Genomic DNA, 26,275 nt, shown 5'->3' with positions numbered 1-26,275 from the left:
TTTAAAGGGAAACTACTCATGACAAATTGAAAATAATTTTAAAGGGCGACTACGGTACTCCAATGAAATTTGAATTAAATATACATGCAGGATTATTTGCTTTTTCGGTGCAACATTTCTATTTTATTCAATTTTGTATCAAAACTTATAATATACCAGTATTATATCTATATTCTCTGTGTTACATACAACATGCATTTTGGTACCCTTTGTATACTAAAATGTGATCGGAGTGAAACCTAAATAATGCTTCATTGAGTGAATTACATTTGATTTAGATTAAGCTATACATTTTAGTCAAATGCATGACTGTATACAGAAACCCCAAGTCTTGTATAAATTTGAGACTGATTGTGGTTTCATATGATAGGTTATTCAATCTTATATGGAAACTTAGTTAACAAAAGTACATTGTATATCAGATGTTGCCATGTTTCAATAACGGATATGTGATATTTTTTAAAATTTTCAATGGATATGTTGTATCTCTTTGTCTTCATAAGATACTTATACAATGTACAAGTTATATCTTGTATTTTGACAGATTGGCTTACTTGGGTATCCTGGAGGAGAATTCACAGTAATACCATTCCATTACTGCATCTCATTGCATTTTGATATTATGCCAGATTAATATTTATACATAAATCCACAACTCGAACAAACGGAAGAAACTTGAAGTTGAATTTTTGTTTTGAAGAGACAGTAGAAATTTTAGGCCAAATGATTTAGAAACAATGATAATTAATGTACTATACTTTTGATTTTTGAAATTTATTTGTAACACCATTTACCTAATTGGAAGCAGATTTTAATCTTACATTTGATATACATGATATATGTTGTTTGGTGCTTTTTATCATTTTAATAAACACATACATTAATTGTTTTTAGTGTATTTCTCATTGGTATCAGGAGAGAACGTACATGTATTATTGTGACCAAGTTTGAACCAATTTTCATTAATAAGCAGGAAGATACATGTAATATATAACTAAAAGTATTGAAGGATGGAAATAAGTTCCCTTATATGTTGAAAGTTTTTTTTTTTTTAACTTCGATTAAGGTCACCTAATAATTCATTAGAGCTTTAAAAGAAGTCTTTATTGTTTCAACATATGTTAAAATATAAATATATAGTTGTACAAAAAAGAATTAACAATATACTTTGTACAAAACCTAAAATTGAATATTGGATTTGTTGTTTGTTCGTAATTCATTTTGAAAATTTGTTTCTTTATTAGATATTCCTTGTAAAAAACAGTTCAAAAGGTAACCCATTGAAAATACATCCAATTGTATATAACAAATATCAAAGTTGAATCTGTCCACTCTTATATTCACTGAGCTGAGTTAGCAATGTGCATTTCTGGTATCGGGATCTTTCTTCCAAGTTTTCGAAGATTCTACTTATACCAAATAAGGTACTCTGGGTAGGCCTGATTTCTGTCGTACACCACAAACTCTCTGTCCGAGAAGCTTCCACCATTGGCCATTACACTGTCGTACATATCTTGCTGGGTTCCTCCACCCTTGCTCGAATTTGTCTTAGTTGGCGGTCTTTTGAAATTACCTCCTTGTCCAGTCAAGTATACATCGCCAAGACACATTCTGATGAGGAACATGGGACATTCCCCTTTACTGTTTGGACCTAGGAAAACAATATTTTGGTATATTGTATGTTTTATATTACGATTTGAAATTATCTTTTAATTGTGTATATATCTCAACAATTTTATAGCTTATACATGTATAAGATGTTTGTGGAATATCGAACTGTACACACGTGTCATTTGATTAAGAATTTAAAAAGTTGACAGCATGAAATGGCTCATTATAAAATAATATAAAAGCAAACACTCTCATATTTACACTGCTCTTCCATCTTTGCAAAATTACCCCCCAAAAATGTATTACACGTACTAGTATAGATTTTTATGAACTTTGCTCCATTTTGCCGTCATTGCAAACACAATCCGCACTCGGGCCAGCGGGTTATTTAAAGGAATATTTGACTTATGTTTTCATGATTATAATTTTGAAAAAAAGTTTGGAAAATATAAGTAAATTGACGCTTACCAACGTAGCCAGCGGACTTGGAGGCCACTTCCGCCCCATACACACCACTCCCAACTCTCCCAGAGTTGGCCAACCTACTGTCCAATCCTTGAGAACAAATAGCATCAACATGCTGGGCATTCGTGCCGTGGAAAAAGTAATACTCGTTGATTTCCGGATAGGTGTGCTGTGTCATTGAAGGATCTAACCTTTTCATTACCTTTACGGGTCCTTGTGAGGACTTTATCTTATCCAATGGAACAAAGTTTCCTTCAACGTAGGCTTTCCGGAATAACCTCTGACATTCTTCTGCGTATTTCTGAAACAGGTCGACATTCTCCACTCTTTGAATACTTTTGATAGTGTGCGTACCCATCGTGCTTTTGAAGGCTGCCGCTATCGAATTAGACACAACTTGATCCACAGGTTGTAACGAATGAAAATGTGTCCTTACGTCTAGATTCCAGTCCTTCAGAGTATTCCTGTAAGTGTATTTTGTCCAGTATTTTGGTGTTCTCAGTTCCTCGCGATATTTCCAGGAAAACCAGTCTTGTGAGCCACGAAGGGGTTCGGCGTACTGGTGAGACTGTTTGTGGGGGACTGGATGTCCAACAGGATTCACTGCAGAGATGCGTTAAGACCCATTTATCAAAATATCCTCATTCAACACTTTGAATTATCAAGTTAAAAAATTTTATGTTCATGAAAATTTGAAAAAATAGTCAATATATATATGCAAAACAATTATTTACCTTTTCTTCCTGGATGTGATATTTCATCTTTATACTCCTAATATACGAAAAATTTTAACAAAAAATCATATGATTTTTTTTCAAGTGCATAGACACAACAGTCATAAAATGTAGAAATACAATGTAAAATGACTTGAAATACTAAAAACCTTTTCCAGCTGACGTAAGTCTGGGCTCCCACCGTACAACACGATTCGAACTTCGGCAATGCTGTATTTCTTGGAAAACTTTACTATGCCAGCCACCATGCACGCAGCTGCTACATTCAGTGGAAATTTGAGATTTCCGGCACCCAAAGCTGGGAAAGCGATTGTTTTGTGTCCTTTTGACATTGCCTTTTCCAAGCATTTATAGACAAACTCTTCAAGAACCTGAATAATCACGGACCCTTTTAGTTTAAATAGAACTATAGTATATGTACAATATATGAATTTTTTTTGCACTGAACATGCTATTTGTGGAAGCTTACAATATCCGGCTGATTCGTGTTACCAGCGCCTTTGGAATACCATGGTAGCAAAGCCCCATGGAAAACCTCAGCACATTTTAGGTTGTAACCCTTGGTAACTGCGACTTTTCCGTAAGGAAGGCTGGTATTATTCTGAAGTAACTCTTTAGCAAGATTGGGACCGGCAGCTGCTACAATGGCAGAACAAGAACCGGAAGTCATGGCCAGGTCCTGACCGACGCTGTTCACGATGACGTCAACCTTCAAATTCACAAAAAAGAATCCAGTTTGATAGACAATACATTCTGCATTTATGAAACTAAACGCCAATGCTCATTATTATACTGATGAAATTTTCAAGTGACATGTAGGCTGATGTCGTACATTTTGATTCGATAGACTTCCTACTACGACATTGACTGGGATTCTGTTGATGGATCCACCTGCCACTGTCCGTGACGTCCCTTGTGAAGAAGAACTCGGTGGTGGGTAATGAGATATTGACCCTTGGTTGATTAAAAAATAATATATATATTACTGATATCAGATCGATTCTACAGTTTGGAACTGAATGGATAATTTTTTTGGTTTGAGGATTATCATTAATTTTCACTAACCTGATGCACCCATGCTAATTCCAAGCTCCTTTGATAATTCCTGTAACAGTTTTCAGATGCATGTACTTGAATTACCATGTTTAGTTTTTATTTACGTGTCTTTTGAACCCAAAATTTATTCTTGATTTTTAAGATTAAAATACGGTAAGACTGACATTTTGATAGACATACAAAGAAAATAGAAAAATAGAGGCAGTTAATACCTTTCATTTAACAGACGAAAGTGAAAGAGTAGTGCTACAACTACCTTATTTGGCGTATAATCATGATAATGTTACTACTAAATATTCTATAAGGAATATCATGCAAGGAAAGAGTAGTACTGCATCTGTCCACATACATATTGTACGGTCGCACAGTCGCCGCTTCCACTAAAGACTACAATCGAGATGTCTGTGAGGAACGTCTGATGTTTGTGAGCGAATCGTTTAATGCTTTGGACCATTCCCTGAACGGCTGCCTTTGTTGGGTACCCTAAAGCACCGATTCCGAGGGTAGGAAATGCAATTGATCTCATGGAGTTGAAGTTTGCAGTTTCCAAACATCCGGACACAAATTGTTCTAGACACTATAAGTATATATATCTTGGTTTAGTTTGCTTTTTAAAGCATTTGAAGTAAAAGACTTTAAAAATTAAAATTCATTAACATTGCTTTCACTTATGGAGTGTAGGGTAGCAGTAACAAACTTTCAAAGGATCTGGAGAGGAAGTTCCCCACTTGGGCAGTGAACCATGAAGCACGTATTTGCACTTTAAATTGTGTCCTTGGGTAGTGACAACTGAACCATAATTGATTCCGTTCCTTGCAACACTGCTAAGTTCATGCTGAAGTCCAGGTCCAGCGTCATTTAGTAAAACCCGCGACAAGGCACCAGAGCTGAGCTGAAGATCCTTTGGAGCACAATGGGCCAATACATCAGCCTGAATGTAAGATGCAAATGTTGTTCATCAAACCATGAATGCATCTCTTGCAAGTGGCTTCAAGAAAATTTGCTCCAGTAACATAATTTACAGAAAGAATGGCGAGAGATGAGGATGCCACTATAATATGACTAATGTTTCGTTTAAAAATCTGCATGTTGTATTTGAGAAAGCTTAATGCCCCAGTCACACATTCACGGATCAACTCCACGGTTCTACTACGGAATATTCTCCACGGTTGACACCGGAAAATCAAAATTAATAATGTCCCAGTCACACATTCACAGATCAACTCCTAGGTTCTACTACGGAATATTTTCCACGGTTGACACCGGAAAATCTAATGATACGGAGTTAGTACGGATGCACTACGGAATGGATACAAATTGATACATACGAATTACTACGGATTTATACGGAGTTAAAACGGACTTCTACGTGCTAAAACGGTTTAGTAAGTTTTTCTAAGGAAGTATTACGGTGGTTTCATCCGTAGTGGAATTTTGAACATGTTCAAAAATTGTCGCAGCTATACAAGTATTGCTACGTTTGGATACGATAACAGACGGAAAAGCCACGGGTCAATACATATCGCCACGAATGATTCCGGATCGCTTCCGTAGCTAATCCGGCATTTAATCCGTGAATGTGTGATGGGGCATTACGTTACCAACCAAACCAAAACATTAATCTTTTTTTCCCTGATAAATATTGGAACGAAAGATTTAACGCATCTTAACACTGTCTGGTTCTATGATACCACCACATATATAAACTTACGCTTATCTGGTTCAGGGCACCAATTACCACTCGTACATTTATGGCTCCGATCCGTACACTGCTAGCGCTACCCCCAGAACCACTGGCTATTGGTGGGTGACTACGTCCCGCTGACCAGCCTACACCTGTGTGTTATTGAAGTAAAACCGGGATGTTCCATGCCTTATGAAATGGAATTTCATGGTCATGCGTACAAAGAAAATATAGATAAATGTGATACTTACTCTGTAATGGGGCAGATGATGAACATTTACTTGCAGCGTTAAGAAAGTCCTGTTTACGATAATAGAGAAAAGTTCTACGTTGTATTCATATAGTATTAAAAAGATGAAGCAATAAAGGGTTCAATTTCCATGCGTAATTTACATGTATAATGTGCAAAAGTTATGAACTTTTTAAGTGATAAAAGCAATGATTCTAAAATCAATTAATTTGAGAAGAATTTATCATATGAAGTGGATTTATACCAGACTTTGTCACTGTGACATTGTTCTCTTAAAACTTAAAATTCTAAAAACGGCCTAGATTCTTTTATACCGATTTATAAGAATTGCAGGAGACATAACAGAAACGAAACCTTAAATTGACGGTTTACCTGAAAACAACTGCTTTCTTGTGAGTAGATGACGATATAGACAGTTGTCAATGTTCGTGACGTGAAATCTTCTATACATTCTAACATTATATCAGCGACCCGTGGTGTTGGATAAGAAAGGTATCCGGTCCCAAACGGTGGGAAGGCGATAGAATGGTAACCGTCTGTATCAGCTTGATCCAGGCATTCAGAAACCAAATCACTCAACAACTGCAATCAAATTAATATAAAAACAATCTAGTTATGCTTTGAATTGATTCAAGAACGATAGGGCACACCCTTTAAACTTCATGAATGCATACAGTCATACCATCTTAATGTACAATTTTGAGTTGATACTCAATCTACAAGCAAATTCAATTTTAAAAGCAAAATCATTTTACAAAATTTTGCTTCCTCTGTTTTGTTGTCAAGAAATTTTTCTGGTATGATTTACGGTTTTAAGTCAAATTAATTTTGTCGGAATAATTAACCCCTTCACGGTAACTGCTCTTTTGCAGGGAAAAATGACATGGTTTTGTGAAATATGACGTAACGTCAGTTTTTTCATTTACGTCATTTATTATCTACCTACTGAAATTCGGCAAACTTTAAGTATATCATTTTGCCCTGCAAGAGAGCAGCACCGCAGTTATTGTGAAGGGGTCTATTGACATCACAATGGCGGATATTTGATGTCGGCAGAGTGAGTTAAGGATCCTTGACACCCCGTGACTTCTACCTTTTAGGACAGTACGTCACAACATGGCGATTTGAACGCATTGCACATCAAACAGTTTATATTGCCAAATTTTATTGTCTATCTCTGTGGGGCAATGGGTGAAAATTCAATTTACCGATCTGCAGGTCTCGAGTTCGAATAACGCAAGGACTTTTATTTCCATGAATAATAGTTCAATCTTTAGCTCACCTGAGCTGAAAGCTCAAGTGAGCTATTCTGATCACATTTTGTCCGTCGTCCGTCTGTCCCTCTGCCTGTCCGTCCGTCTGTAAACTTTTTACATTTTGAACTTCTTCTCTAAAACCGCTTATCCAATTTCAACCAAATTTGGCACAAAGCATCCTTATGGGAGGGCGAATATAAATTGCAGAAATAAAAGTCTGATCTGTATTCAAAGCGGAGAGAACCTTGAAACTAAAGAAAAAAGTGGTGTGCATTTTTAATAATCTTCTTCTCAAGAACTACTGAGTCCAATTCAACGTAGTTAAGCATAAATTATCCTTATGGGAAGGAAAATATAAATTGCAAAAAAATTAAGGGCTAATTCTGTTTCAAATCTGAGTTATTACGAAAATAATAATAAAGGAAAGGCGTGTTTCAATCAGTTTAATAGCTTCGGGTTCGGCATCCGGTAAAATGGGTAGGCAAGACTTGGCCTGGGCAAAACAAAAGATTGGCAGTTATTAATCTGCCAATCTCATTAGAATTTCAGGATATTTGATGGACCAGTATATTTGTTTTCGCTGTAAATAATGCTGCAAAATAATGTGTATTTGGAATTGCCGATCTGCCCCGGCTTTTATTTTGCCACGGCCCGGGTTTGCATACCCATTTTACCAAGACTCGTATTCCATACTCCTAAAACGAGGTTCTTTGTTTAAAGCAGCCATGACATTATAAGAAAAAGGGTCGATCTGACTATGATGAATTTGCTTGTTGTGCAACAGTTCGCGTATGAAGGGAAATTTTTGAAACATGCAAAATATATTGGTGCCGATTTTGTGAAGTAAATTGAGGCTAAATATTTCAATGCGTTGACAGTTTTCACACATGACGTTGGTGTTAGCTTGTTCTGATTTTCGTTTCGTTTTCATTAATTATGCTTTGTAACCTGGGAACTATCGTCTGTATTTCGTGATTTTTACGTATCAAATCAAACAGAGACTTCGGTAAATCAAACAGTTAACTGTTTACCTGCGCAAATTAAGCAAAATCTGTATGTATGTATGTATAAAAAAAGTACTGATATCGGTAATTCGGCATTATCTTTTGCGTATTGGTAGATTAATGCAATAGGTTTTGTTGAGATGCTCGGCATTTTCTCGAGTTTATTCAGTTTAAATAGAGTTTGATATCGCTGACGGAAATATGTAGATATATACATGTCTATATATGATTCATTTCGAAAAAATTAATTGTGTTCTTTATTTGTTATAGTGCATGTTTCTTGTGTTTAATTGTTTACAATTTCTATTTACTAACCATATTTGAGTGTTAAGCTTCGAATGATAATCAATATACAGAGATTTGCTCACAATTCTATGTTTGTACACAGATCTTAAAAACTAAAGATTAAAAAAGTAAAAAATTTGTCAATTTGAATATTTATTAAGAAAATTTTCAAAGTCTGTTCTTCCAGAAACCAACTTTAACAACTTATTGTATTGTAAACTTAACCTTTTTTCGTCATTATTACTCCTGCTGTACATGTGATCCTTGACTGTGTTTGTGTACATTTGTATAAACTGCTTTTGAACCTCAAATACCAGTGAACTGGTCTTGAGTGAATAAAAGATTTGAAAATCTGAGGCCATTCTTTTTTTCCATTTTAAATGCTAAATAGAAAATACCAAGTTGAAAATCTTAAAGCTGAATGTAATAAACTCATGTGAACAAAATATGACTCAAACCTAGGCAAACTGTGAGCTCTGTATCTTGCTTATAATTCTACGATTGACGCTGAAATTTTGGTTGAACATTAGAAATTCTATATGAATTAGAGTATGTTAAATACTTGTACAAACAAAATAAAAGAATGATATTCTGTATATACCTACTCTCTGGGGCCCCCTCTTTACACAATAAATAATGTGAAATCTACATCTATTTTGATAGTTTTTCAGACACGAGTAAATAAAAAAGACATCTTTAAAACAGTTTCCATAGTTCTGACACATTTATGTTGCGGGGATAAAGTAATTATCGCTATTCCTAAGAAAATATCACAGCGGAAAATTATCCCGGTTTGTATGCGAGGTAAATAACAGTAATTTAATTATAATGGAGAAGACAAATTAAATTTTTGAATGTTTTTAATTTGAGGAATTGAGCACATTGAGGTACAATTTTCTTCTTCACATTTATACATGTAGGATTTTTTAAATAAAATACAATAACCATTATATATTTTTAAAAAATACAATAACTAGTAAGTAGTTGATGAAAAAAATGTACCTATATGCTCTCATATATTTTGATCGCTTTACAAAGTTGGGGGGGGGGGGCAAAACGAAAATATAGAGAATTGGAAGTTAACAACTTAACAGTGTACCCCTACCAAATGTTTAGTTTTATATCTTGCGTAGGATTTTCCTATTCTGGTAAAAAATAGTATTTCATGAAGGTACAATGTCAAAGATTACGTGTATGCAAAAATAAGTGTAAAATTCGAATACTTTACAGTATTTATTTTTTGTTATTCTACCGAGGGACCATATGGCACAATATCTTTTGAACGCCCATTGTTGCTCAGGTGAGCGATGTGGCCCTATGGGCCTCTTGTTAAAAATTGATTTCTTCTCCCAAAATGAATTTTTTTTTCGGTCATTTTCAAGTCGAACAGATGTTTTCATGAATCCATATCTTTAAGTATTAGTAATTAAGAAGTTCGGGTTTGTATGCGGAACTTTTCCCAGGTGATTTGAGGACCCATAAGTTATGTCTCGAAATGTTGTTAAAAAATTGTTAAACTTTGTCAAACTCCGAATGTCTACAGCTGACGTTGCTTTTGTTTTAACGATTGGTATTGCATGATAGAAAAACATTTTATCGTACGTAAGCCACATGTTTATGCAACGTGCATGACGTCGCAACAAAACACGAACTACCTGAGGCTGTAATGCTGGGTAAGGGGAATTTGGTGTTAAAGTACCTTCCAAAAGGAACGTATATCTAATTGTACAGCAGACATGTCCACTTACTTTTTCATCCCGCTGCGATGAATATCTGGTTAGAACACCATGATAGATTGCGGTACAGCGTAAATTTCCCCCGGACGTGACGGCGATTTCCCCCGGCCTGAGTCCCCGGGGATAATTCTGTTGACACTCCCTCTGGATCCTTGGCCCTGCCGCCGCGAGGAGGGAACTCGATGCTCTCCCCTGGGTCAGATCGAGATTGGGATTTGCACTGTTCACAATTACATCCACCTTAATGATTGAACGGAAAAAGTAAGGGAGACCAAATTCACAGATTTCGACAATGATTGAAAGATTGTTTGAAATACTAGGATTCTACATAAAGTGATCAAAAAATTATAAAACCAACACATCAAAACTTGTCGTTGAATGAATTTTTCAAGTCTAAGTTCTTCCAAAATCACGTTTGTCAAGCACAAACAAAAGTGAAACCAACAATTTAACATCAAATTGGAAATACCCAGTATATCAAAGATGAACCCATTGTGACTAAAGTTGTTAATGGGTGCACTGTGAAGACGGGAAATCGAAATTCATCATGATATTACGCTTTATTTTAAATTTGGTTCGAAACCATGCCTATCTAAAAATACAAACTGGTTGGTGGACGATATCCCCAGCGACAATAATGACAGTTGTTTGACCAATTTGAAAACTTGTTCCAACGGAATGTTTGGATGTTAAGTATGTCGCTTCTCCCAGGCCATCGGATTCTTCGGAAGAGGCTTAAAAAGATTTAAATCAACTTTAGTACATTGCATGGGTAAAAAATCTTTCATTTGTGAACCTTATATGATGTAAAAATGCACAGGCAATGCAGATTCATCTGCAGTCCAAATATAAAGACAGTTTGGCCAACGCCAGACGCCTTAGGAAATCGTAGTACAACCGCGATTGGGTCACCAAAAAACCCCCCCAAAAAACAATAACATTAAAGCAAAAGAAACAACAAATTGCCGCCGCGGTTTCAACCATCGAATTAAAGTGATACAAAGTATTCTTTGAATGACCTTGTTCAAAAGTTTATAGCTTATTTATGATGAATTCTATATTATCTCCCACATTATGATCAAGCTAACCATAGGCGCCGGAACCGAAAGGGGGGGGGGGGGGGGGCTAGGGGGCGAGGGGCTTAGCTTTTTTTTTTTTGCTTGTCAAGATTTCTAAAAAGTCTAACCCCCCCCCCCCCTCCGACGTTTGCCTCCGACGCCACTGCTAACTGCCATCTATTTGTGTGGAGTTTTCAAACCAATCGAGATATCTAAACTAATGTAATGTATTAAATTTATTAAAAATACGATTGTGCAAGATTCACTTAGGACTAACCTATCTTAGATTATGACTAAAGGCATGAAGGAGGACTTGCTCCTACTACCCATCTGATATTAAAGAATTATGGGTTAAAGACTTACACAGAAAATATTTAATTGTCGAACTGTAAAAAAAAATAATTATAAAATTCAAAATTCATTTAAAGCTGTTTTCCATGAAATATCGTTGACTGTCTATTTTCATGCATAGTGTTTCACTGCATTTGTGCACTTTAAGTAGACAGGGAAATATTTGTTAATGAGCTGCAATATTTAGGTGTATGATGTGATGATATAACACAACACGGTCAGGAATTATTGACGCCTATCTATTTCAATATCGTACTTTACGAACCACTGAACAAGTCTTAGAAGAAGTACTTTTTGAAAAAAATGAAATGCCGTAGATATACATTAATTATGGATAGCATATTGTAATGAACATCTGATGAGCATTTTCACTTTTAAATAAACCAATTCAATACATTTAAAACATAGGTATAACAGGCCTGTATATATAGGCATAAAATAGCAAAACAGTATGTGCGATACAAAATTACATTCGTGTTTGGTATGAACCCAACATTGTATTGGTATGCTATTCTGAGCCATGTTATATATTCTGAATATGTTTGTATGAATGTGTTTGTTGTTAGTTGATTAATAGAAATTAACAGCGCAACAAATTCATTGGATAAAATTAAAAAGAAATATATATTCTATAAAATAGATGTGAAGTATATGAAGCTTATACGCATTACCGTTGAAGCATCGGGTTTTATTTAGCTTTGCGCAGATTATATTGTCATATGGTTATCATAACAACATATATGATTAAACATGACGAAATCATTTTTTGAATGATTAATGTAAATGAACCTAATATGTAACGTGCAGGTAAATTAGTAAACATGACTTTTGTATAGTATAAAGTATGAGAAAACATCCAAAAACAGACACATAAATGAACCGGGGTATTTTCAGTAATAGAAATGAATGAATCGGCAAACGACTGAATAAAACGTGTTGTAGTTAGTTTACATTACCCTGCCACAATGGAAACATCGAATCACCAGCTCAGTTGACATTTATATCCTACTTACAATTAAAGCAGACGTGCATATTTTGCCATGAGTGCATGTGCCATTGTGTATGGTCTATATAGTACTCACATTCTTCGTCAGTATCTTCATATTCCGAAGAAGAATCGGAGGAATCGAATCCCAGCATCGATCTTCGAGGGACGTAATAACACGCCATTCTTACGGGTATACGAGCAACAGGTTTGTTCTTTTTTAAAATATTTTCCCCAGCTGTGTATCAAAAGCCGTGTTATTTATGGAGTTTTGACAACACGACCAAATATCCTTCCGCATTTTCGAAATCAGGAGATCATTAATATTTTTCCATTTTTCACGAGTAGTTTTCTTCCTTACGGATCTCTTGAAACAGGATATACATACAATTTTAAGCATAGACATAAGTAATGACATTGAAATATTTTTTTTATTGTAAGAATGATAAGCAATTCCTGTACTTTCCTCGAAATATAAGTAATGTTATTAAGTATATGTGAAAAACTAAATTGATTCTTCCTATTGAAATTGCTGACAAGACCAGTGCATGAAAGACTCTGTCATACCTCCTAATAAAGTAATGAAAGAAAGTTTGCGTATTCAAACTGACTGTATGAAAAAATAGAAGTCATTGCAATAGGAATTACACAAACGGCCTCTAATTAACACAGTTACAGTAGCATATTTTTCTGCAGTGTTCCATACCTTTATATATTAGCATATGAACCTTTGAAAAGCATTTTATTGATTTTATAAACTCAAATCATTCAAACTGTTATAAAATTGATTAACCTAAATTAAGAATACACAAATTATAGACTCTAATTAAGGTGAGAGTGAGATTTTTGAAAGAAGATGGATTCACATGCTCCATCCAGTGTGTCGATTGCATTACTAGTACCAAAACAATACTAATAAATTTTTTAGTTGAATGTAAGGAATAAGGAATCCTTCTTTGACTATTATGAGGTGATAATTTTGGTCGGGGCGTGGTGAAATTCAATAAAGCCTAAAATGAGCTGTGATAGATTTAATCACGCCCGACCGTATTTGATCACCTCATAATATTTAAAGAATGATTCCTTATTCATTATTTTTACATGATTTTCAGCAATTGTACGATTGAATATTAAAATTACCGATATATCCATGTGATTTTCATTTTTCTTAATTATAAAAACGCCGCTTACGCCATAAAAATTTATTGAACTCTACAATACAAATTCAATTCGTAATGTTATCACAAAACACTGAAAAAATATAAATATATTGTAATACCTGTATTATTAATAATCTCGCGTCTTCATTAAAAAAAGTATTAGGAAAGTTGCAGTTAGCACAATATAGTATTTTAAAATTTTAATACATCTATAATTAATTCAAATGAATTTAAATAAGTAAAACTGACAGTAGAAAAAGGAGATGTACTTTCTGATAATGAAATGAACAAAAATATCCAGAAAACCTTTACGTAATAATCTGTAAAACACTACATGTGATCGATAAGGGAAAAAATTAATGATGTATGCTACATGATACCGGGTATATAATCCTTTATAATATACTAGTAATCTTTAAAAACACAAACACACACATTCAATAATTAAAATCAACTTCAACCTCGTCAACAACAATCAATGTGCATTTTACTAATGGTCAATTTATGTGTAAATAAAATAATATCAAAGACTTATTTACACAGTCAACACTTCAATGAGTAAATTTGTTACGTAACCTCTATCATTATCTATCACAAGGAGTCTTGATTTAACCTACACAGTGTACCAAATCAGGTACTCCGGGTAGCTCTGGTTTCTGTCGTATACCACAAACTCTCGGTGGGAAAAAGCTCCACCATTGGCCATTACGCTATCGTGAAGTTCTTGGTGGTTCAAGCACACGTTTGTGGTGCAGACTTTGCACGGAGGACGTTTGAATCTGACCTCTTTCTGAGTCAGAAAAATGTCTCCTAGTCCCATTCGCACCAGAAACATCGGATAACGGTTTTGCTGGTCACAACCTGTAAAGAAATAGTTTCTCATCATATGTATGTGGTATTGAATCAATAATATCAATGTCAAAATTTTGAAAAGAATTCACCAAAAAAATTTACTAGCATACTTAGTAAAGAATAGAGCCCCAAGTTTGAGCAATTACAATGTAAGCCTTCTAACACTGTCTTTTAACCAAACAAAATTAAATTACTAATATGAGATACCTGCATATTGGTGCGACTTGTTTGCTTCCTCGGCTCCGTACACCCCTGTCCCTAGTCTCCCTCTTTCATTTGCTAATCTGCTATCAAGCCCTTGCCCACAAATGACATCCACAAGATCAGGTTTTGTTGCGTGAAAAAAGTAGTACTCGTTGATCTCGGAATGGGTGTGATCTTTGAATTGTTGATTCAAAAACGACATCACTTTTACTGGCCCATAAGATTGTGGAATTCTATCTGGCGGTTTGAAAGTACCCTCGACAGTAACTTTCCGAAATAATCTCTGACACTCATCTCCATATTTCATGAACAAAGAAGCATTTTCTATTCTTTGAATACTAACAACCTGCGCGTTTGTATGTCCTATTGTACTTTGGAAAGCATTTTCAATACAGTTGTAAGTTTGCTTGTCAAGATTAAGAAAATAATATTTCCCCGACTTTTCTTGCAGATTCCAATCCTTTAGAGATTTTTTCGGGGTGATTTTCGTCCAGTAAGAGGGTGTCCTTTGAGACTCAGTGCACTTGTGCTGAAGATAAGCGAGAGTACCTCTACGTGGTACTGATCTAACAGCGGGTGAAACAGGTACCGGACTGTTAATAGCATTTCGTCCTGAACGAGATTGGGTTATAAGAAACATGCATTTGGAAATGTAAGTATACGTACAAATTTGTTTTTAAATTCATTTTCAACTATTTGAAATTCTTATTAGTAAGATGTTAAGATAAAAACACCGTCTCTTTGTTATAATTCATACCTGAGGAGCTTTGACTTATTGTGTCCTTAAATTCCTGTAAATGTTACGTAAATAATCATGATGTATGCGCCATTTTGACACTTACACAGGTACATGTATAAAATATTCATTTTTTTAAAAAATAAAACAATTTCTTCAGTTTATCTGAACGATCGCTTTCACTTGGCATTGCAACTTTAATTGATACAACGATACCCTTATATGTACCCATATTTATAATTGTTATTAAAACAAACTCAACCTTTTCCAATGTTGATAAATCATTGCTTCCTCCGTACAATACAACACGTATGTCTTTAATATTCTGTTGTTTCTGTTGGCCTGAGAATCTGTTAATGGCTGCTACAACGCTTCCTGCGGCTACATCTGCAGGGAACTTGTGATAACCGGTTCCGAGTGCCGGGAAAGCGATGGAATTGTGATTTCTTTTGTTCGCTTGTTCCAAACAAGCATTCACAAATTCTTCCAAAATCTAACATTTTTTGATTCATAATTAATTGGATGTAAAGTTAAGACATCAATTACAATATTTCAACATATATTAATTGAAGACATTACTTATGCTCACTACTTGCCTCTTCCGGAAGTTTGACATTTGAAGAACGTTTTGAATACCATGGCAAGATAGTTCCATTAAACACTTCCTTACATCTCAGGTTAGAGCCTTTCGCCACAGCGATTTGACCTTCTTTGATTCCCCTTGGGTAGTTTTGTTCCAGTTCTCCCAACAGTCCGGGTCCAGCGGCTGCTTGAATGGCCGCCGCCGTCCCTGACGACATGGAGAAATCGGACCCCACACTGTTGACGATTACGTCTACCTATATCAACGACAGGTTGAAAAAATTCATACTTAAACTAGTGTATTTTTTTAAAGAATAAATTGAAATTCATAACATGGAGTTTCGTTATAATACAAGAGTCTGGTGATCACCTGGTGTTCAGTTATGTTCCCAACATGCAGGGACACTGTTAAGTTACCAATCTGCTCAGAATGGGATTGTCGAGATACGACAGTCACCGGTAAAGCTTAATAAAGAAATCAGATAACTATAAATAAGTACAAATGTACATCGTGCATAAGCTATTTTTATTTGTGGCAAAATATTATCCGATTATCAAATCAATTTATAAGGACTGATTAAAAGTTCGTACTTGCATTTGGAGGAGTGGTCAAATATTAAGTGTACGACAATTTATCCAGTTTTAATGAATTTATTATAAAATAACAATCATCACAGATGTGAAACACGAAATGTTTCGGAACACACTTATCTTTATCCGTTTTATAAACAAGTGTATGCGATAGAAAGTTTCCTCAGGTTATGTATCAAATATATGAGATTCAAACAGAGAATGTCACTTCTATATTGTGCAGATTAAGAAGTCAAGGTGTTTGCTTTAAAGAAACCCTAACATAATTGGTCTGTTATTGCATAAGTGCTGCACATTTCTTAACTTTAAGCCTTTAGCGTCAAATACTGTTTTTGTCAAGTTTAAATTAGAATGACCAAGTTATTTGAAACTAGCAAATACAAAAAAGTCTAAGCACCCTGAAGTTTATGGGATCCAGAGGCAGCCAATGGTCCTCCTGACAATTCTTTTTTAAACTCCTTAAAATACAATTTGCATTTATTAGTATTATCAAAACATATTCTAGTACTATAGTATGTTATTTGAACGATTTTTTCCTTATATCTACCTCAAAGACATCTGCATAGTTCGAACTGCCTCTGTACACCACTATAATTATTGTTTTGATGTTGACTCCAGAATGATTTGTGCAAAAGTATCTAATGCATTCCCCCATTAGCTGGGCAGATTCCTCGACAGGATATAACAAAGAACCAACCCCAAGCGTAGGAAAGGCTATTGTTTTTGTATTGTGACGGTCCGCTGTTTCCAAACAGTTGTCTATTAGCTCTTCCATTGTCTGAAAAATTAAAATTATACCTAATTAGAAGAAAAAAAGGTCAAAGAGCAAGAAATGTTTACAATGGATATACGATCTTATTTGATAAAAATATGGAACATGCTTACGAAAGAGGGATCGGGATCCGTTGTTGACCATTTTGGTAGAGCCCCATGATACACATATCGGCATGGAAGATTATAACCCTTGCTGATAGCAAACTCTCCATATTCAATACCATCTGGGTATCTTTGGTCTAGTTCATCTTGCATTTCTGGCCCTGCTACGTCTGAGAGGGATTGTGACAGTCCTTTATTGCTCAGCTGCAAGTCAGTCGGTCCACTACATACTATGACGTCTGCCTTATATAAACGGCTTTCAATCAGTAATAATTTTTTTTCATCTTGCATTACAATATCAAATACTTGATGTTAAGTTGAAACAGCTAATTTTTATTTGGAGAAAATGAACTAGCATCCACGTACCTTTACTTTGTTCATCTCGCCAACTACCACTTTAACATTAACATTCCCAATTCTTGTGCCACCATACTTTCTTTTTTTTGAATTAGCTATAAAATCAGAATTAACTAATGTATGATATGCTGATTCTACTTTTAATAGATTATAAAAGGTCTCATTATCTTACCCGTCTTTGCCTTAGCCACAGTCAAAAATTTCTGAAATAGACAATTCAAATTTACAAATTGCAAAACAAGATTTCTATGTATCTATTAGTTAAACGTCTAATCGCATATACATTAAATCTGGTTGTAATGCTGTATTTGATTGGATAGAAAAAATTATTTAATTTGTATAATTGCAGGTCACAAGACATGTCACAATGCACCAACGTCAAAAGCGTACTAATATTGCGCTTGACCTTACAAAATGCGTAAACTGTCCCATCCCAGATTATACTCGAATAACTTGGGTAGACATTGAGTTCATTTTTGAAAAAAAAACGTGCTTTTGTTGATTTATTGATTACGGATATTCGTGTCAACTACTTCGTAATAAATATAGATAAATATAGTTGCAATTTAAACTGAGATATTTACGCAAGAGGATATGGGGTTGGGATACATAAACAGTGACAATTGTATAAGATTACATATCTGTTTGCAGAAAAAACTGCGTTAGAGAGATTTATGTGTTCTAAATATTAAATGTACTTAAAAGGTCTGTACATGTATATCAATTTCTAGTAAACCATCATCATTCTGATTAATATATAAAACGATACTGAAAAACACATATATAAGTAATGTTACTACTTTGAATGTATCACGGTCCTTTGGGAAGATGACGAGGAAAACGTCCTCTAGTGACTGGGCTCGAGTTGAGGCGTGCTCTAAGCAAGAAAAAAAGATTTCTACGACTCTATCTGTCGGATACCCCAACATGCCAGTCCCAAGAGCGGGAAACGCAATGGTCTGATACTCGTCAGTTTCTGCCTGGTCCAGCGAAGCATTGATCAGGTTTTTAAGGACCTGTAATTGATATCCTGATTTCTAGTTTGGTAAGAAGTGCAAATAAGATGACATACTTAAATAAAGGAGATCAAGGGAGCTACATACATGTACAATCATAGAAAATATGGGTACAAAATTAATAAATTTGTAAGGATTGAAAGTTCGAGTTGATTTAAAGGGATCTAGACACGATTAGATCAAAAGTTTGTTTATTTTTTAGTTAAAATATTAAAAACTCGTGCATTTTGAATGATTGACAAAACCTTGAATGTTAAAAGTCAAGTTACAAGCGAGATGCAGACGTAAGAAATCATTGTAATGTAAACAAAGCTTGAGTCTTGTATTTGTTTACAAATGATGAAAACCATAGAAATTAATATCTTTGACAAAATGACTAGTGCCAAACAAGAGAAACTGATCCACTGTGTTCATTAATAATATTACGTAGAAAAATTCAATTTTGGGAATAACTTTATTAAATGGATAAAAATTTTGTATACCAATCCAAATTTCTGTATCAAGAATAATGGTTGGATTTCTAAAAAATGTACATTTGTAAAATGCACAGAGGAATACGACAAGGATGTCCCGTATCAGCAATACTATTTTTATTTGTAATGGAAATTCTAAATGAAAAAAATTAATAGCTCAAATTCAATTCGAGGCTTTAGGTTAGAAAATATGGAAAAAGAAATAAACTGTATTCAACATGCCGATGATAGCACCTTTCCTTTAAGAGACATAACCTCTCTAGAAAAAGCAATCCAAATCATAGAAAATTTTGGAAATGTTCCAGGAACAAAATTAAATCTATCAAAAACTGAATGTATAGTATTGGGAGAACTTAGAAACATTCTTAAGGAGGATACAACCATAAAAAATATCAAAATAAACATAAATACAGTAAAATGTCTAGGTATTTACATAGGACATAATAAAAAAGAGTGTAATGAAAAAAAACTGGCTATGTAAGCTGAGAGAGTTCGAAAAAATATTGGACTCATGGCGAACAAGAAAGCTAACTCTCTTCGGAAAATGTCAGATAATCAATTCTTTAATTATTTCTAAGCTTCTTTATGTCGCAACAATACTTGAAAACCCTGATCAAACTATATTTAAACAAGTAAACAAAATTATTTTCTCGTTTCTATGGGGGAAAAGAGAAAGAATAAAGCGTAAAACTCTAATAAGACATATATCAGATGGAGGGATTGGTATCACCGATTTTGAAACTAAGGTCAAAGCTTTAAAAGCATCATGGGTTTCAAAACTTTTTCATTCTAACAATGATTTAAATCAACTCTTGAACGCTTGTATAGAAAGATATTATGGTGGCATAGATATGCCATCACTTGTCAGATAATTATGTCGACTTGTCAGATCTTGATGTCGACTTGTCAGATAATTATGTGGACTTGTCAGTTCTTTAAGTCGACTTGTCACTTATCCACGTGTTTAAAAATTTAACACTTTAACCTTTCCACGCCCTATTTGTGCCATTAAGTTGAAATAATATTTTCTGGCAATTCGACATAAGGATCTGACAAATCGACATTAGCATCTATTAAGTCGAAATAATTATTTGACAAGTCGACATAATTATCTGACAAGTCGACATAATTATTTGACAAGTCGACATAATTACTTGACAAGTCGACCTAATATCTGACATGTCAACATCATTATCTGATACCTTGGCTTAAAATATGAATGATAAATTTCTTTAAACTAGTGGCCATATTATTTTTTTCTGTCAGATATATAATCATGTTAACTTGTCAGATCTTTTTGTCGACTCGTCAGATATTATTTTGACAAGTTAATGGCAGTTAGTGGCACTAACACGCTTTAACAACAAAATATTGAGTTTCTAGTCAATATGGTTATTTTCTGACAAGTCAACATAAAGATCTGACAAGTTGACATAAATATCTGACAAGTCGACATAATCATCTGACAAGTCGACATAACTATCTGACAAGTGGTGGCAGATCTATGCCACCATATTTAGATATCTCTTATCTATTGAACACTAATATTACAAACGCACAAGACCTAAATATCAAATACCTCCCATATTTTTATAAGGAAGTAATATGCGCTTTTAATGAATGTAAAAACACTGATCGAGAGAATATCCAGTTTCAGAATATATGGTTCAATAGAAATATAACGTATAAAGGAAAAACAGTCTTTTTTCCAAATTGGATTAAAAGCGGTTTTAAGTACGTGAATGATTTATTCAATTCAAATGGATTCAAACTAATAAACGAAATCAAAGAGAGTCTGATATCTACAAACAATTACCTAGTATGTGAATATATAACTCTAAAAAGTGCCCTTAAGAAATATGCCGCTAAAATTAACTTACAGAATATAACACATAATAGAAGTACAAAGTTGTTTTTCAATTTTCATGGATATTTCGAACATGTCGAAGGAAAAAAATCTAAATTTTTTTACCACATCTTATTACAAAAATCTCAAAAGAGCCTAGAATGGAAAATTTTTGGTCCAAACTTTTTTGTATTGATGACCGTCAAATGTGGGGTAATATCTACCAAGAAAAAGTGAAAAAGATATTTGATAAAAATGTATCAGAATTTAATTACAAATTCATACACAATATTTTATCTTGTAATAAATGTGTAAGTAAATGGAAAGAAAATTTTGACAAAAACTGTCTGAACTGTAATGTAGAAGAAGACATTAAACATCTAATTTTTGATTGTTGTATATCTAACCCCATTTGGAAGAAAGTATCTGATATCTTAAATATAAATGTTACATGGAAAGTTATTGTTATTGGTTTTCCAGCATATTGCAACAAAAACACGTTTATCTTTAATAATGTTGTATCTTTTGTAGCTTATAAAATGTACAAATATAAAATGAAATGTAGAGTTTTGAACGACATTGTAACATATAATGGTTTATTATGTTTTTTGAAAAGTGCACTGACACAGTTTTATATGACAGTTAAATCAGCAAAAAGCATTATGTTTAATTTTGATATTCTTAATAGATTGAATGAACAATTGTAATCATATTTCAAATTATGTTTGTCTAAAGGTGACCTGGCCTTTAGATTATTAAACTGGTAGGGGGAGTCTCTGGACACTTATACTGATTTCCCCTACACATATCTTCCAGAAAAATACTTTGCTGTTACATGTATTAGCTATATCTATGTACAAATCGAAATATTATGCTTATAGTTGAAAATTTACTTGTAAATGAATGCCATTGTGAAAAATATAACTCTAAAGGTGACCAGACCTTTAGATTATCAAACTGGTAGGGGGATTTTCTGGACACTAATACTGTTATCCCCCCTACGCATCTAACAGAGAAATATACTGTTACATAAACCTGCTAATTACTTATGTACAAATCTAAATATATGTTTGATATCTATATATTTTTCATGTAACAACCTGGTTATTTTGTTTCCTTCTATCTTTGCTGTATTAATGACATACCTGGCATGAAACATTTCATGTGCGGAAATTTACTTGTAAATGAATATTTTCCTCCTTTTTTTCGTGCAAAATTGTAACAAAAAAAATTTCAAAATGTATGTTGTACTAAGCCTCTGCGCAGGCCCACTACCTTCTGTTTTGTGACATATATATGATTGAATAAATGTGTGAAAAAAAAAATAATATTACGTGTTTTAAAAAAATAGATTGAAATTCATTCCAAAACCAGATACTAGTACATGTTAAAAATTACAAAACTCGAGTTTTGTTTATGTAACAAAGAATTTCGAACTCTGTATCTTGCTTGTAACTTAATCTTTTACTTTCAAATGATGACAAATCATCACTAAGATCTTAGATACTAAAAATGAAAAAATTAAATTTGGCAATTTTCAGCTCAAATTTTGTCAAAGTCCCTTTAAATACCAGTTTGTGAATATTTCACCAGATGAAGAAGTAAGAAACAACCCATACAATATCATTTATTGAGATTGTTTCTAAAATATGCTTACAGCTTACCGGTATATATTGTATCAGATTGTAAGTTTCTGTTAAGAGGGTAAAAATTCTTTACCTCTTCATCCTCATCACATGTGTACTTTGATAAGGCCCCGTGGTATATCGCATCACATGACAACTGTCCGCCGGAAGTGATGGCGATCTCCCCGTCCTGTATACCGTTGGGGTAGTTTGTCCTACACTCCGTCTGAATCCCGTCACCAGCAGCATCAAGCATGGCTTTCGACGCACGACCTTGACTGAGATTAAGACTGCAATTACTGCTGTTCACAATGACATCAACCTGAAATCGATTATTACGTAACTACTAAAAATTTACACTGAAATTGAAAGATTTAATATTATGACTTTTTCTTAAATTAAAAGTAAGATTTTTTAACTCTGGGTTTTTTAAACCATGAGCAAACGTTTAAGGGTTGAACAGGGAACACTGTTTTTCATGAAAATACAATTGTGACAGAGCAACATGACTTAAAAAAAGAACTTCAAATCAAAAAGTCTAATAAAATAAATTGTTGCACTTATACAAAGATTAAATTAAGTAAGTTAAATCAAACATCTTATGGTCATTTTGGAATTATTAACTAGATGACCATTGAATTTTCATTTTGAAATTTAAAATTTAAAGTGATCTGAAATTGCTAGATCGTTTTATAAAGCAAATAACCCAAGTTAATTTTAATTCATCAATTCAGTGCTTCCAATTGTTCTATGGCAGATGCCTATATGATAACATATCTAACATATTTACATTAAAACGAACTGATAATGATGATGATGATGATGACGACGACGATGATGATGATGACAACGACAATGATGATTGTGGTGATGGTGGATCTCAAAATGGAGATGATGAGGTCGAATGATGATATCTACCTGTTGATCAGCAATACTGCCTTGGATGACACGGACTTTGAGGGTCCCAACCAATACGTGTTTCTGTCCACTGCTTCCTGACATAGCTTACAGTATACCATTTAGTGATGACTATCATCAAACTGAAACAAAAGTATAGTCAGCAAAACACACAATGGTGTAATGAAGTTCAATTTACAATTGTAGTCTGAATAATATTTTTTTTCGCCAGAGAATGTTTTTAAATGTTTGAATATACACATGTTTAATCTATAGTAAAACATTACTGTTTTTAAAAAATCTATTTTTATTGATCGTGTTGAATATTAAAGGTATTTATAAATAGATTATACTTGCTTGCGCTTGATTGTACAAGGTAAATCCCCTGTTAATATTATTTTCATATATAAGTAAGCGAAAGTTACCAAAAGTTAACAGATATTGACAAAAGATATTACTTTTTTATTTTCATTCGTACTTGATTTATGAATATATATAGATAATCGCATATATCTGATGACTGTATATCACTGTCATATGATCTTCCTTTTTTCAGCTACTCTACAGTTTCTTATTCTATAATTTTTCTTCATTTACAGCAATTCCTTAAGTTATAATATAAAGAAACTCAACTTTATTTTCCCATTTTTTATTATGAAGCTATCATCGAATTGTTATACTTACTTTTTCTTGTTATACTGGATAAGTGTGGTGTGCATTCGTTCTAGATCTATGTCACACTAAACCAAAAGTAGGTTTTTCTGACTGTGTGCTATGTATAACTCTCCACAAAAAACATTGATATGCAGTGATTTTCAGTAATTTGATATATCATATATATTTAAAAAAATGTTCATATTTCAGTTGACATAATATTACATAATAAAAAAGAAAACATCAAAAACTCCATCCCCCCAAAAGATCTCTACGTTTCATATGATGACACAGTAAGCAAACCTGACAATAGGTAGAACTGACCCCGTCAATATGCACGATAAATGGTTTCGATAAAGTAAAAATTTGCAAAAATGACCAATTTCTTTCCGATTGACAAATTTCTTTTCCCGAGACGTACTGTCCGTAGATGAACGAGTATCTGTTAAATAAAGGTAAAATTACAAATCTGAAGCAAACATCGACTATCTAGTTGTTTAACTTATAAAAATTGTTTAGAAACATCAGCAATGTACATCTAGCTTAATTTTGATTTCTAATGTCACAAGGATACAATTGATTATGATTAAGTATTTAGTAAATCATTTGTTTACTCATTCATTCAACCATCATTTCGTTATTAATCAATTTATGGGTTGCTCGTGTTTGACTAGTATTCGTGTTCTTTACTTATTCATATGAACAAAGTAAGCAACCTTGATGTAAAAAAAATAAAAAATCTTAAGATTGTGTATATATTTTTAAAGAAATACTTCTTTTTAAATTCTTTCCTCTAAAATCTAGACACCTGCACCAAAACTTACGCGTATACAAAAGCTACTTGGTCATCTTGGCTGCAATGAATATGTAGTCGTTGTCTCAAGTTACCGTATAAATACAGCAGATTGCCATTAACTCAGCTACAATGTGATATCAACCCCATCTAGAAATAAACGATGATATTGTCATTAATTCGACGAAAAATTGTCGTTTAAAGATCCTGACGGAAATTGTACGATAAGATGATGAAAAGATTGAAAATGTTACAAAAATTAAACACTTATGAAATTGAATACTTTCAGAGGTAACTAAACTTTAGTTTTTTTCCGGCAAAAATTGCCAAACGCTGATACCATACAAGCTGATGCGACATTTATAGGAAATTTAAGATATCCTGTTTCAAGAGCAGGAAATGCTATTGATTTATGGCTATTTGTGTTCGCTTTCTGGAGACATTCCAAGATAAGTTCCTCCAGAATCTACAAACGAAAAAAAGGATTTAATTGATACGTGTTACATCATTTGATACAAACATTCTTTGAAAATACTTGCATCTTCGGGAGGTTTTGTTCCCCCTGAACGCTTTGAATACCAGGGTAGAAGAGCCCCGTGATATATTTCTTTAACGTTCGACAGATCATGTCCGGCTGTAACGACAATATCCCCATGTTTCACCCCATTTGGATTGTTGGTAGTAAGTTCGGTGGCCAAATTCGGACCAGCCGCGGCAGCTATTGCTGCTGCACCACGGGAAGTCAATCCTAGGTTGGTTGTAAAAGTTACCGTAAAAATGCAGCAGATATTTTGTGATTTGCATATTCAAATGCTATTTTTAAAGATTTTTATTTTCCTTAACGGGGCATGGTCACGATTTTGGTCAAAATTACATTTCCGATTTTGATATTTACAATGCTTCAGAAAGGCATTTTTAATAGGCAACCGAAATTTGAGTCTTATTTGTTGAGTTATAAGTGAGTGACAGAGCTTGAAATTATTCGCTATGTAAACAAAGCGTTTGTTTACATTTTGAACGTTGAAGTAAAAATTTCAGTTTTAAACTTAAAACGAATGTGTTAAACGTTAGGAACTGTGTATTTATGTTTAAAATAAATAAAAAGATAGACAAATAAGCTGGAAAACGATTTTTTACT

At 33.7% G+C, this 26,275-nt stretch overlaps 2 protein-coding genes across 9 annotated transcripts; both read right to left on the bottom strand.

Moving 5' to 3' along the window:
* Positions 1-567: 567 nt before the first annotated feature.
* Positions 568-13,069, bottom strand: LOC105334642 (protein mono-ADP-ribosyltransferase PARP15). Of its 2 annotated transcripts, none has more exons than XM_011438172.4 (15): positions 12,573-13,069; positions 10,688-10,815; positions 10,094-10,321; positions 6,173-6,382; positions 5,802-5,850; positions 5,578-5,702; positions 4,564-4,797; positions 4,216-4,443; positions 3,876-3,915; positions 3,643-3,773; positions 3,280-3,519; positions 2,960-3,181; positions 2,811-2,847; positions 2,080-2,679; positions 568-1,651 (listed from the first exon to the last, which is right to left on the bottom strand). In XM_011438172.4, the coding sequence occupies exons 1-15, from the start codon at positions 12,658-12,660 to the stop codon at positions 1,407-1,409; spliced, it is 2,805 nt and encodes a 934-aa protein (XP_011436474.3). In that variant the 5' UTR covers positions 12,661-13,069; the 3' UTR covers positions 568-1,406. The 2 variants fall into 2 exon arrangements, with proteins under 2 accessions (XP_011436474.3, XP_011436482.3); XM_011438180.4 differs by having other exon boundaries at positions 3,643-3,764.
* A 131-nt stretch (positions 13,070-13,200) lies between these two features.
* LOC105334624 (protein mono-ADP-ribosyltransferase PARP15) lies at positions 13,201-24,549 on the bottom strand. 7 transcript variants are annotated; one of them, XM_066075825.1, is made up of 16 exons: positions 24,375-24,549; positions 24,044-24,075; positions 23,712-23,833; positions 22,888-23,071; positions 18,634-18,849; positions 18,006-18,036; positions 17,843-17,928; positions 17,486-17,719; positions 17,148-17,378; positions 16,998-17,058; positions 16,380-16,474; positions 16,024-16,266; positions 15,690-15,920; positions 15,449-15,482; positions 14,695-15,303; positions 13,201-14,496 (listed from the first exon to the last, which is right to left on the bottom strand). In XM_066075825.1, exons 3-16 carry the CDS (start codon positions 23,810-23,812, stop codon positions 14,249-14,251), a joined length of 2,604 nt encoding a protein of 867 aa, XP_065931897.1. In that variant the 5' UTR covers positions 23,813-23,833; positions 24,044-24,075; positions 24,375-24,549; the 3' UTR covers positions 13,201-14,248. The 7 variants fall into 7 exon arrangements, with proteins under 7 accessions (XP_065931897.1, XP_065931896.1, XP_034301599.2 ...); XM_066075824.1 differs by having other exon boundaries at positions 24,048-24,075; XM_034445708.2 differs by having other exon boundaries at positions 22,888-23,115; positions 24,375-24,548.
* Positions 24,550-26,275: the final 1,726 nt, after the last annotated feature.

Source organism: Magallana gigas, chromosome 2 (assembly GCF_963853765.1).
Source record: "Magallana gigas chromosome 2, xbMagGiga1.1, whole genome shotgun sequence".
Lineage (NCBI taxonomy): Eukaryota > Metazoa > Mollusca > Bivalvia > Ostreida > Ostreidae > Magallana > Magallana gigas.
The sequence above is the reverse complement of the archived record's forward strand: the minus strand, read 5'-3'. Positions and strand labels throughout refer to the sequence as shown.